The sequence below is a fragment of the Ammospiza caudacuta genome, chromosome 22 (assembly GCF_027887145.1).
Source record: "Ammospiza caudacuta isolate bAmmCau1 chromosome 22, bAmmCau1.pri, whole genome shotgun sequence".
Classification (NCBI taxonomy): domain Eukaryota; kingdom Metazoa; phylum Chordata; class Aves; order Passeriformes; family Passerellidae; genus Ammospiza; species Ammospiza caudacuta.
Genome location: NC_080614.1, coordinates 9240240 through 9253420, shown reverse-complemented (window position 1 = coordinate 9253420; position 13181 = coordinate 9240240). Strand labels below are relative to the sequence as shown.

At 43.8% G+C, this 13181-nt stretch overlaps 1 protein-coding gene across 6 annotated transcripts in view; it reads left to right on the top strand.

The window, feature by feature from the left end:
• Positions 1-13181, top strand: part of KIF1B (kinesin family member 1B) — a 77718-nt gene that overhangs the window by 59450 nt on the left and 5087 nt on the right. For all 6 annotated transcript variants that reach the window (XM_058818929.1, XM_058818928.1, XM_058818925.1 and 3 more), the window contains 14 exons: positions 1820-1928; positions 2507-2573; positions 3328-3412; positions 3675-3780; positions 7071-7185; positions 7717-7850; positions 8339-8400; positions 9097-9242; positions 9503-9742; positions 10125-10196; positions 10807-10928; positions 11691-11840; positions 12177-12369; positions 12954-13072. In XM_058818929.1, coding sequence (XP_058674912.1) covers positions 1820-1928; positions 2507-2573; positions 3328-3412; positions 3675-3780; positions 7071-7185; positions 7717-7850; positions 8339-8400; positions 9097-9242; positions 9503-9742; positions 10125-10196; positions 10807-10928; positions 11691-11840; positions 12177-12369; positions 12954-13072 — 1720 coding nt within the window. The remainder of the gene's footprint in view (positions 1-1819; positions 1929-2506; positions 2574-3327; positions 3413-3674; positions 3781-7070; positions 7186-7716; positions 7851-8338; positions 8401-9096; positions 9243-9502; positions 9743-10124; positions 10197-10806; positions 10929-11690; positions 11841-12176; positions 12370-12953; positions 13073-13181) is intronic.

Genomic DNA, 13181 nt, shown 5'->3' with positions numbered 1-13181 from the left:
TCCTTTTTCCTTCATCATGTGGTAGTATTAGGAGTAGAAGCTGCCATGGTTGTGCTCATGGAAGGATGCTGTGCTTGAATTCAGGGCTCTTCTAGAGAGAACCATAGGGACAGTCTGTAGACTCCAGTGTGCTGGAAGTCACAGGTTTTTTTGTGTCACTGCATCTGTTCCCTGAAACTTCCAGGACCTCTGATTTTTCTGTGCTCTGCATAGAGTTTTGTGATACTGGGATGAGAGATGCATATGAACACACAGGCAGGTATAGAGGAAACATTCTGCTGTGTTCTGTATAGGTTTCCTTTTCACTCATCTTCCTTTCCTGCCACTAACAGTGCTGTTCCTCACTTCCATTTGTATTCTGTTTTATTTAACTCAAAAAAAAGTCATGCTGATTAATAATTGTACCAGAGCAAGTCTGTGAGAACACCTAGAATCAAGCTTTTATGTTTGGTTAGATGTGTCTTTCTGTTGTTTTTCTCTTCTGATACTTTTGAATGGCTCTGCTTGGCAATAACCTGGAGTGACTTGTGTGTTTGATGTTCCTCTGGCTGGAGTGAGTTCATGTGCAGCTGCATGAGAGGATTGGGTGTAAGGGAGTTACTACTACCCTTAGTAATGTATGGGAAGGTAAATGATGAGCCCCAAGCTGGCTGCCTCCCAGGGTGGAGCTGTGCTGTGAATAACTGATTCCTGCAAAATCTGTCCCTCTGAGGCAGCTGCTGTTTTACCCAGAAAGGAAACAGATCTCAGAAGAGAGCACCTAGGCACTCGTGTAGGGACCTGTTTTATCTGGGGGCTGTGATGTCCTTCCAGTCCACAGGAAATTCAGTCACAGTAGAAGCCAAGGGATACAGAGACGTAAAGGTGGGAGAACCTAAAGAATGCCTGAGCAAGGGGGGATTGGGTCTTGAGAGGTGGAAGGGAGAATAATTATGTGGCTTAATAAAAGCAGTGAGGTTAGTATGTGAAAGGAGAAAAAATGGAAGATCAGAGTGACAAAAATCCCAGTCAGAGTGTAAGGAATGAAGCTTTTAAAATGTTCCCATTTATAAAAATGTAATGAATGAACAGATACAAGAAAGCATGTAATGGTAAGTAAAAGGTTTGGTGTGTGAGGGAGTATTAGGTTATTTCTAGAATTTAAGCTGTCTCATTTTTTTTTAAACATGGTTTATCCCTGCATTTGAATGAAAGGAATTAGAGGGGATCTGGCTGGTTATACTCACTAATACCAAGAGATAAGGAGCCCAGAAAAATACTTAGGCAGGATTAGGGCTCTGGAATAAGTCTTGTTCTGCCTTTTTAGATGTACAATATCTTAACCAAGTGATGCAGGGGTCTGGCAGTTTGTAACATGAAGAAGTGAAGACTGAAGTTTTAAGTTCTTTTCCTATTGTGTGGGGAAGGTGAAATGGGTACTTTATGGATGAGTAATGCTGCAGATGGACAGACATCAGGAATTCTAAATCACCAACTGTCAAGCCATAAAGCAACTGATGCACATTTGAGGAAACTTCTTCTCTGTGGAAGAGGAACTGTGTATTTTTCCAGGCTCTTTGGATGCACTTTTGTTCCATTATTTAAGTTCAAAAATTTTTTCTATTCTTGTAACCTAGATTTAAAAAACACTTAGAGAAATAATGATTGTTGTAAGTAACTGAATTTTCATGGTAAAAGCTGTGGTCTGCCTACATACACAGAATATGTAGGACCTCTGAAATGGCACATTTCTGTGAGTCCTGAATAGGCTTTACTTGTTCAGCCTTTGTAAACCACTCTTTTTTTCTTCTTTCTTTCTTTTTTTTTTTTTTCCTTTAAGTGCCAGCTACAAAGCTGAATACTATGAGCAAGCCCAGCTTGGGCCAGAGTGTGAGCAAATACGACCTGCTGGTGTGGTTTGAGATCAGTGAACTGGAGCCAACAGGGGAGTAAGTCCTATATTAATATTGTGATTAATATTGTGTTTCAAGAACCGTGGTTTATGAGGTTTCTGGGTTTTTCCCCTTTGTTCTGTTCAGACCAGGCTGATGTTTAGCAGTCACCATGGAAAGGGCCTGGCTGGTTTGTAGTGATGGGTGTCCAATCTGCTGGCAATAGTTGTCCCCATCAGAAGGGACTGAAGTGATAGAGTGACTTTCTTTCACACTTTGAGGGGTCTCTCCCTGGTGAAGTTCCAGGCACAGGCAGCAGGAAAACTCCCCTGTGTAGGCCATGGGTTTGGGTTCTTTGGGACACTGGAGGCTTTACTCCAGTCACATAGCAGTCTCTGCTCAGTGTTCATCTCTAGACAAAGCTTTTCCCCTGACAGGTCTTCAGGGGTTCTATTGAGAGGTGAGTTGCAGTTTTCCATTGGTGCTGGAGGTCCAGTGGGTGATACTTCCATGAGTCACTGATCTCTAATGGCAGAAGGAGCCTCTCTGGGGAGTGGGTAGAAAGACACTCAGGTGCCTTCAGCAAGAGAGGAAGCTGCTGTGCAGGTGCATGTCTGGTTCCCTGTCTCACACAGGTACATCCCTGCTATTGTGGATCACACCGGGGGCCTGCCCTGCCAGGGGACCTTCCTGCTGCACCAGGTACTGAGGGGAGCTGTGGGACAGCAGGGTCATCTCTGCAGGGAGGGAGGGGGTGCTGCTGCCTGGCTGTGCCCTCCTTTCCCACACAGTGACAGGCAGGATGTCCCAGGCTGTGCTTGCTCTCTTGGCTTTGGGCTGGGAGGATATTGTGTGGCCCCAGGATATTGCTGCTCCTGTGCTTGTCAGTGGGCATCCCACTCAGGAAAGAGGAAAGCCTTTTAAAAAGCAGGAACCTCTGGGACTAGATTTGTGCCTTCAGTGTTCTCCAGCATCTCTAAGGACACAGAAGGATGACGTGGACTCAAATTCCATTTGCTCTCTCTCACTGCTTGTGGTTATGACACATAATCTATGAAGTGACTGTATCTCAGTCATCTTAAATTCCTCTTATAATCCTTAGTAATATTTTGTCTCTAGGTAGATTATTAAAATAACCCCAGATAAATATGGTTTACAGGTTTAAAGTTATATTTTTCCTACTCTGTCTTTGTGGAGTGAGGAAGGAGAAGCATTTCTTTCACATACGAGAATATAACATCCCCTTGAAGTGAATTTTAGGGCCCTGAAACAAAGAGTTGCTTGTTCAGTTACAGATGACATCTAATGATATTATTTAAATGACTTCAATGATATTAAATTATATTAATGATATAATTTTAATGATATTATTTACTTCACTTTTGCAGTACAAGTGCAGAATAGATGGGGTGTGTGTATGAACACTTGAGCAGTGTTTTGTTTCTGAACCCCACAGGGAATCCAGAGGAGAATCACAGTCACCATTATCCATGAGAAGGGCAGTGAGCTGCACTGGAAGGATGTGCGAGAGCTGGTGGTTGGTGAGTGAATGCTTTTATGTCCTGCTCTGTAAGGAAGAAAAACTATTGCTGGTAATTCCTCTTTGTATCAGACTCTGTCATTTTTATGAGCACTGCCTGTAGGAGGAGAATTTTGAAAAAGATCCAGAGGAAGAGCTTAAGTTTTGCAACTTCCATTTACAGCTTCTTGTTATTCATGTAGTGTGAAATTGTATTTGGGAAAACAAATTCCTTTTGTGTTGCAGTTTGAATTTTAATTGATTCCTCCTCCTTCCCTTTCTAGGTCGTATAAGAAATAAAGCAGAGGTAGATGAAGCTGCTGTGGATGCCATTCTGTCTTTGAATATTATCTCTGCAAAATACCTGAAATCCTCTCACAGCTCCAACAGGTAAGTGAATGAAGTCAGCCCTGCAGCAGGAATCTGACATTTATTTGACCTCTGATGTATTGGCAGGATGTTTGGAAAGCTGGGAATGTGGCTAATTATTAAATGTAGAATTCCATGAGCACAGAACACACAGGTACAGAATGAACATCTCTGTCAAATCTTGATCCATGGGAAGGTTTGCTGACAATGCATCTGAATTGCTTTCCATGTGTATGCACCATATAGGGCAGGTGGAAAGGAACAGCTTAGGAGGACTTCAGGACTTAACCAGAACTTCTAAACTGACATCAAGGTTTGGTGCTAGAATACAGCATTGAAGACTCCACATTGTTCTGCTTCAGTGTCTGCAACCAAGTTGTAGCAAGGCAGAGGGGAGCATTGGGCACAGCCTCTCCCTGCTCTGACAGCAGAGTCACTTGGCTTCTCCCTGGCTCTGTTCAGCTGGTGCAAAGGAGGAATATCCCTGGAATGGGGCTCTGAGTGCCTTTTTCCAGAGGGGAGGAAAGTTTGAGTCTGTCTTTGCTGCACCTGCTGAGTGCTGGAGGTAGGATCCTTCCAAGCACTGGAATTCTTTCTTCTCTCTTAGAGGCCTGGACTTTGAATCATCTGTGGCATTAAAGTGGATTTGGGACGCTGCTCCTGCCTATGGGCTCTCTGCCACCTGGTGTCTGTAAAGGCAGGCAGGGACTGGGGGAGTGGCAGTTATTGCCTTCCACTAAGAAATGTGTATTTTAGTGTGTTTGAGTTAATGGATCAATGTAACTGGGAAACAGGGAGACTGCTGCTGCTTTCCTGTCTGATACTATTGGATTTGCAGTTGGAAAGCCCTGTGCTTTGTTTCAATAAATTCCTAAGTTCCTACAGAACTGTAGCTCTTTAGTTTGCTATAAGGTGGCAGCTTGGGTGAAGGATGAGTGGGATGAAGCTTTTGGCCATCTCATCCCAAAATGCCAAGGTTTGAGTTGTGGGATGAGTGCATGGCACATGGTGGAAGGGAATTGAGGCCCTGGTAAGGGATATGTCTTAATGTTTGCTCATTGTCTGCAGACGTGTTCGCTGCTTTCTGTGGGGTTTTTTCACTTTGTTTTGTTTCTTAGTCCACTTGTTCTGTTCCTCTCAGCTGTTGCTTTTCTGTTCTGCTTTTGGCTGCACTAACCGAAGCACTTTCTATGTTTTTACAGGCTCTTTCTTGATAAGGATATGCCTAGGTATTTTCTGTTTGCTTCCTTTATGCATAAAGATTCTTGAAAATAGAATGCTTTATGTCCCATTTGTATTGCTGCCACTTCCCTCAGCTTTTACTGAATTCTGTTAGCACAGCTCTTCCAGAAGTAATCTTCCCTTTCCTCTTCCATTACCTCTTCCTCTTCCTTCCCCTTCCTCTTCCTCCTGCTCCTCCTCCTCTGTGTCAGAGGCTTATTCAGGTACAGTTCACTGGGGGACTTGTGAAGGTGAACATTCCTTCACATGTGAGAGTAGGAGAATTTCCTTTGTCAGTCTTTCTGATTTTCTTGGTGTGCCATCAAATATAGACCCTTTTTGTAGTCCTTGCTATTTTCTTCCCTTGTTCTGTTTCAAAGAGCTAAATTTGGAATTTCTCACTGTCTCTGACTCTGCAACGCCGCTTGTTTGAAGGACCAAGGCAAGGACTGAATTATGAGGTTCCTTGAATTGCTCTGATCAAATAGCAGTGGCTGCCATGTGACTGCTCTTCAGCCTCTGGATTTGCATATGAAATTTAACGCTGTGGTTGCCACTCCTTAGTTGAGCAGCTGGCAGAGGAGCCAGACATGCAGTGACTGCCCAGGCTGGATTCCTGTTTCACCCTCCCAGTGGGATCCCAGCCTGGCATGGCAGCCGCACAGTCTGGGGCACTTTGCACTCTGCTTTCTGTGCTCTGCCTCTGCAAAAGAGAAGAAGAGCCTTCAGTGCTTCCAATTCCCACCTTTCACTAATGCTAAGATCCACTTCAGAAGCAGTTTTAACCTGTTTACATTTAACCTGTAACATTTAACCTGTCTCTCCTCTATCCCATGCTTTGTGTGTTCCGTGCTCCCTTTTCCTCCTTGTGCTGTTGGCTGTGCTGAAAGGAGTTTGCTCGCTTCTGGTTTTTGTCTCACTCTGTAGCTATTGCAGCAAATTCTGGTTTGGACAGGCAAAGCTGTGTATATTCACCTTCCTGGCTAGAAAAGATCCACTAAAATCCATAGCCTCAAAGCTGTGCTTGACTTTGTCTTGGTGTTTGTCTGAACATCATTTTGCTCCAGAGGGTGCTGGTATTTCTGCACTGAGGAGCATTTACACCTGGGTCCTCTCTCCATGAGGAGAAATCCTGTTTGGCAAATGGTGCAGAACTGATCCCGGGACTACATACAGTGCTTTTTTTCTTGTTTCTTCCACCTCCACCCTGCTGTTTGTCCTTTGTCTTTAATTTCATCTTCTATTTTTCTGAGTTGGGAATTAGTACAGAAACTCTTTGGACATATAACTTATTTTAAAAAAATAATATACATGAAACACTTTCTTGCTTTTTGTACTACATCATTTGGACTCAAAATGGGATAAAAATAGCAAGAGGATTTGGGAGGGAAATTATATAGAGGTGATTAAGAATGAACACCTTCTGTTTCTGTCACCAGTGTGGAATGTGCTGAGTTCCTCAACAGGGGCATAGGTCTTCTTTCCAAAGGGACCTTCCTGAAATCAGTTGCTGCCTGTGAGAAAGGAGAAAGCTCATTTCCCCAAGCCCCTGCTAGAGAGGGGAGAGTATAATGATGCCTTTGGACGTGGTGATTGAGCTGTGCTGTGTGTGATGCTGTCTCTCACTTTTTACTTGAACCTTCTGGATTCCTGGGGTAGACCTGTGGGAGCTTTCATCTCCTCTCTTTCCTTGTGCCAGACTGAAGAAATGTTTTACAGAAGTCGTAAAATATGGGTGTAGAAAGAATATTCCCCATATACTTTTAAGATGGGCTGAATCTCAGCAGTAGAAATTAATTTTCTCTGTTTAGAAACAACTATTCAGTGCTGACTTCCCTGTAGAGTTATGACAGCCTGTTGTGTTTTCTGCATTCCCTCTTTTCTCTTTTAGATGAGTGCTCTCCATAACAGGCAGTGGTCTTTACAGCCACACTGTTTGGGGTAGAAGTAAATGATCTTGGAAATAAAGAGAAGGTTTTTGCTTCAAGTATCTGTTACCCACATGACTGGAGGATGATATCAGAAAGAGATGCTTTACACTGAGTGATGAGGAACTCTTACTAGTGACCTTTTGCTGTACTTCTTTCCAGGACTTTCTACCGGTTCGAGGCAGTTTGGGACAGTTCCTTGCACAACTCCCTGCTCCTCAATCGGGTGACACCGTATGGAGAGAAGATCTACATGACCCTTTCTGCCTACCTGGAGGTGAGACACCAGGGCCTTCCTGCTGGCTATAAACTGTTTAAAACAGGACACAGGGTGTACCCAAGAGAAATGGATTCAAAAGTGATTTGAATGCTGAAGCCAGTAAGAGTATTTATTCATTTCCTGAGGACAGGGTGGAAAAAATGTAGTCACAGTTAACATCTTGATGTCAAGGTATTACTGCCTTGCAACACAAGAGATACTGGTGGTCTTGCCTTTTTGTGCCTTGTTTTATCTATCTTTGTATCTGAAAATCCACTGGAATCAGTGAATATTGCTGTGTAAGTACTGGTGTTACAAACAGCAGCTTAGCTCTTGGCTTGTGTGCAAGACACTGTTGTTTTGTCTAGTAAAATCATTTCTTGGGATGCATCAAGAAATGTGGCAGCTCTCTTTCACAGACACACATGAAAACCCTTCACCAAGACCCAAACAAGAACAGATTTCAAAAGCTGTCCCGAAAGCTAAGGGCAGCAGTGTAACTTGGCACAGTTGGCTGCAGCCATTCATTCCTTGCTGGTGTTCCCTCAGCTCGACCACTGCATCCAGCCCGCTGTGATCACCAAGGATGTGTGCATGGTGTTCTACTCGCGGGACGCCAAGATCTCCCCGCCGCGCTCCCTGCGCAGCCTCTTCGGCAGCGGCTACTCCAAATCCCCGGACTCGTAAGTGCGGTGACACTCCTGGCGTTGGCCTTTCTTGTCAGCGTTTGTTTCCCCTTAGAGGATTTAGTTTCGTTTTCCTAATTTTTTTCCTTGAACCTTTACCTACTCATAGGTTCTCCAGTCTGGTTTTGAATGTTTTTTCTAGCATTTATTTCAGTGCAACTCTGATGGCTTCTCTCTTTACTGGCCTCTTTGCCATATAAACAGAGCTGGGCAGAGGGATCCCTTTTTCAATTTGCATTCTGACCTGGAATTTGCTGCATCATGTGCTCTTCCCAATGCAGGGTGGGGTGGGAACATGGGGGAAATGCCTTTTTTAGGATCTTGCAGTTCTGGCTATTTTGTGCAAGAGAAGTATTGACATCTAGTTCTAACTAACAACTAAACTTTAAATTCTGCTTTGGGAACCACTGAGTTAAAGCTGAAGCACTTTATTTCTGAAGATAATAAATAGTGTGTTTTTGCTTCTTCTGCTTTCCTGTGAACAGCAACCGAGTAACTGGGATCTATGAACTGAGTTTATGCAAAATGTCAGACACAGGAAGTCCAGGTAAGCAGCAGCCAGGTGATAAATATGATGATAAATATGAAATATTGCAGAAAATTGCTGAGGGAGAGTGTAGTAAACATTTCTGTCCTGATCAGAAGCAGTTCCTGTGTTTCATAGGAGCAATGGAACATTGCTGTTCTGTAAAATACTTACTCAGGCTTTTACTTTAGACTCAGGTCTGTGTTTAGCATTGGTAAACAAGGATTCACTGGAAACTTGATGTTTTCTGACATGGGTAACTCAGGACACTGAGTGCATGTATCACATCATGCCTGAGTCTTAGGGCCATAACCCATAACCAACAGGTGAGACTGGGTTTTGCAGCAGGAGAGCTTTTTCTTGTCTTTTGAAGATGCTGCTGATTTCTGATGCCAGCTTCACCACTTGGAAGGAATATAGTTCATGGTGTATCTGTGTGGTTTTCTTCTAAGATGTAGAAACTGAAGTCCTTGTGTTGAATTAGACTGAACAGGAGTTTACATTATATCTTGGTCAATAGAAAATATCTAAAAAAGTAAGAAAGCTGGACTAAATAAAATATCTCTGGTTGTGTATTTGCAGGTAATGAAATCCTTATGTTGTATATTTCCAGCCAAACAGCAGAAGTGCTGGTTCTTTGCAAATTGCTGATTATTTCTCTGTGACACCTCTCTGGCTATGGTTTTAACACGTCTCGTGTTGTTTTTTGCTGCTCAGGAATGCAGAGGAGGAGGAGGAAAGTCCTGGATACTTCTGTGGCATATGTGAGGGGCGAAGAGAACCTGGCAGGTTGGAGGCCCAGGGGGGACAGCCTCATTCTAGAGCATCAGTGGGAACTGGAGAAACTGGAGCTGCTGCATGAGGTGAGTAAAGAGATGGAAGTCAAGATTTAAATAAATTCTCCTGGCAGAGAAGATATAAAGTGTGTGGCTGGCTGCTGAGCAGAGTCCTCAGCTCAGAATCTCAGTGTATTCAAAATAGCAAATTCAGTTTCCAGTGCCACTGTAAACTCCCTTCCCTGGGGAGAGTTACTGGTATGAATACTAAAGGATTCCTCAGAATTCAGTGTCTGTGAAATTGGCACTTTCCTGGAGGGGACGACACTGATTTCTTTTCTCACTAGGTGGAAAAAACCCGACATTTTCTTCTGCTTCGTGAGAAGCTTGGTGACAGCATCCCCAAGTCCCTGAGTGACTCGTTGTCTCCCAGCCTGAGCAGTGGAACCCTCAGCACCTCCACCAGCATTTCCTCTCAGATTTCCACCACGACCTTCGAGAGCGCGGTGACGCCCAGCGAGAGCAGCGGCTACGACTCGGCGGACATCGAGAGCCTGGTGGACAGGGAGAAGGAGCTGGCCACCAAGGTATGGCGCAGGGCAGCATCCTGCTGGCAGCCACAGGGGATTGCAGGGCAGCCACGAGCTTCTCAATAGCTTGGGGAATATCCAGTAGTGTGAGAGTTTCATTTTAACATCTTGGTTAGTGAAATAAGCCACTCTCACCGGCCAGTGCTGCTGGGGAGGTTTGGGCTGTGTCTCATTCCCCTGTGTTACTGGTTCTATAAAAACTTCCTAATTTTATCAAGTGAAGTGATTATTATCCTCTTCTGTGATTTTTCATTGCAGTTTAGGATTTGTTTTTTCTTTAATGACCTGCCAAGTGTGTCGTGGCAAATCACCTGTTCAACTTTCTCTGAAAATCTAAATACAAAGTTCTTCTTTGTGTCTCATTTGTTTCCCCCTTTAGTGTCTGCAGCTTCTTACTCATACCTTCAATCGGGAATTCAACCAGGTGTACAACAGCATCAGTGATTGTAAGGTAAATATTTCATGTAATATTTAATTGTAATACTCTCTATTTGTGGTACAATAGCAGCATGTTTGTGAGTCATGGAATCTGCTGATACTGTCAAAAGATAAACCACTTTATATGAATGTATTATTTTTTATTTTCAGTCCTTTGGAAGCATTTGGCTATTCAGCATCAGATTCCAAAGGCTGTGGCAGGAATTGGCAATGGTGTGGGCTTGCAGTGTTGTACAGTACCCAGTTTATTAGCAGACTCTTACTGTCTTTCCCTACATACACTTGCCCTGTGTAAAAGGATAAATCTACTCTTAAAAATTCTGCCAGTAGGCAAAGGGAATACCAGGTTTCAAAGTGGATGATGTTTTATCCCTGAAGAAGTCAGAGTGTGAATAATCAGAAGTGTAGGACATTGATGATAACAAGCTGTGTCTGCATAAACGCTGCTGTATTTCTGCCCCCAGATGGGCTTGTGGTGGTTTGTGTGAAAATTTGCCTGCTGACTAGGGGAATGGCAGATGAAAAAGCCTTTGTGCTCTCTGAGCCATCCCTGCTGAAAGGCATTCTCAGCCAGAAGGAGCCCCAGCTGCAGCCCAGCTGCTGAGATGTGTTTGTGCTTGCAGCTCTCGGATATTTCTCCCATCGGGCGGGACCCGTCCGTGTCCAGTTTCAGCAGTGCCACCCTCACCCCTTCATCCACCTGCCCTTCTCTGGTGGACTCCAGGTGCAATTCAGTTGACCAGAAGTAAGTGTAATGTGTTAAAAGGAAACATCACTTTTCAGTGCTTCACACATCTCTTTGCTGTTTTCTGATTTGTTTTTCCTCTTTTCTTCTTTTTCCCTGCTTTCAGGGATATTTCTCTGTACAGCCCCCTTGCCTTACTTCTCCGGTCACTCTGCACAATTCTTTTTCATTTTGTTCTTTTGAAGTGCTGTTTTTCCTGCTTGTGTTGGGGCAACAGTCAGATGCTTGTCATTCCAGTGACCAGTGCATCTACAGTGTGCAGAGTCCACAAGTTTTTTCAGAGGTCTTTTGAAAAGGTCTACTAATAACGACCCAGAATAAACCAGTTTGGCCATTAATCTGTGTTTATCTTTCTCAGCTGTATCTATACAAGATATTTTTGATGAAATTGGTAATAACTATGAAGTAAAAGACATAATTTGTACCTTCTCAGTTCAGCATCCCTGAGGGAGGAGGGCTGAGGAAGTAGAACATTTTACATCAAACAGTAGTAGGAAGTGTGTCTGTGTTGTGACTACGTTTAGCAGGAGAAATATGGTAGAAGTAGTGGGGAAGCAACTTACTAGTGGTTATTGTAAGTTTTATTCCACAGATATCAAGGGAAAATGCTATTCAATATTGTACAAAAGGATCCCAATGTCATAAAATAAATCTGGGCTGGAGGATGGAACTTCAAGCTGGGCTGAAGATGCAGTTTAAATTCCATTGTCACATTCAGTTGCTTTGTTACGATTTACTTTTTTTTCTCTACTTTTTTTAAAGGACACCAGAAGCAAATTCTCGTGCCTCCAGTCCCTGTCATGAGGTGGAGCAGTTCCAGATAATTCCTGCAGTAGAAACTTCCTACCTTGCCAGAGCTGGAAAGAATGAGTTCCTAAACCTTGTTCCTGATATTGAGGAAATCAGACCAGGGTAAGTTTTTTATTGTTGTGTGATCGTGGCTTCCCAAGAACTCTCACAGGGGCTTTCTGAGATTCTGAGGTTCTGTGCCCCATTTGAAGAGGGTAATTTAACAGGTGACAGCAGAGCTGCAGAGTCCTCTGTGATGGATAGAGGAAGACTGTCAGACTTTTGCATAGATGTTGAAAACACCATTCAGCTTGTTTTAGAAGAACTTTTTCAGAATACTGTTGCAGACAAAACAGGACCAGTTATTAAGGACCAAGTGTCTTACACAGTGTTTTGCAGTTAATAGGAATACTCAGGGGAAAATCTATTTCTGTATTGACGTGGGTTTATTTTTTCCAGCTCTGTGGTGTCAAAGAAAGGATACCTCCACTTCAAGGAGCCACTCTCCAGCTCCTGGGCCAAGCACTTTGTGGTGGTTCGCCGTCCCTATGTTTTTATTTACAACAGTGACAAAGATCCTGTAGAAAGAGGAATCATAAACTTATCCACAGCTCAGGTGGAATACAGTGAGGATCAACAGGCAATGGTGAAGGTCAGTGTGAGAGCTGTTGTTTATTTATCCATAAAGCAAGGACATTACAAGTAGCAGTGCATCTGTACCATCAGGTGTGTCATCTCTGTTCTGAGGAAAATGAATCTGAGTTGTGGAGACGCTGAGGATCCTGCCCACAAAGTTCCCAGTTAGTTCAGGGTTTCTGATGGTTTTGGACACAGTTGTACAGAGAGTGACCCTGACTGCTGCCACACATCAGATTAGCTTTTAGGAGGATGTGTTGGTACCACCACCCTGCATGTTGGGTTTTTGCAGCTTCCTTTGTATGGGTTTTGGGCTTGTGTATTTTGTTTGTTGAAAAACAAAACCCCACAAAACATCGCATACAAGCACCCTGCAAGGAATCAAGTGAACTCTACTGGTCCATCTCTTAAAGCCCACACTCAGCAGTTAAGACTCTGTTTTGTAGAAGGGAATGAGTAATAATACCCTGGCAATCGCCAGTGAGACATGAACGAAGGGGGGATGTGACGGAGCAGATTCTCTCAGAGGGGAAATGTGCATCGGCCTCTGTGCTTGCAGACTTTGTGTTTACATCGTTTAAATTGTCCTTGATGTTGCAGACCCCCAACACGTTTGGAGTGTGCACAAAGCACCGTGGAGTCCTGCTGCAGGCCATCAATGACAAGGACATGAATGACTGGTTGTACGCCTTCAATCCTCTCCTGGCTGGCACCATTCGGTGAGAGGCAGCTGGGGCTGCACAGGGCCGTGCTCACACCAGCAGGCAATGCCTGGTCACAGATTTTAGCTTTGCTCTCAGGAATTTGACGAGATGGGGGAACTGGAGG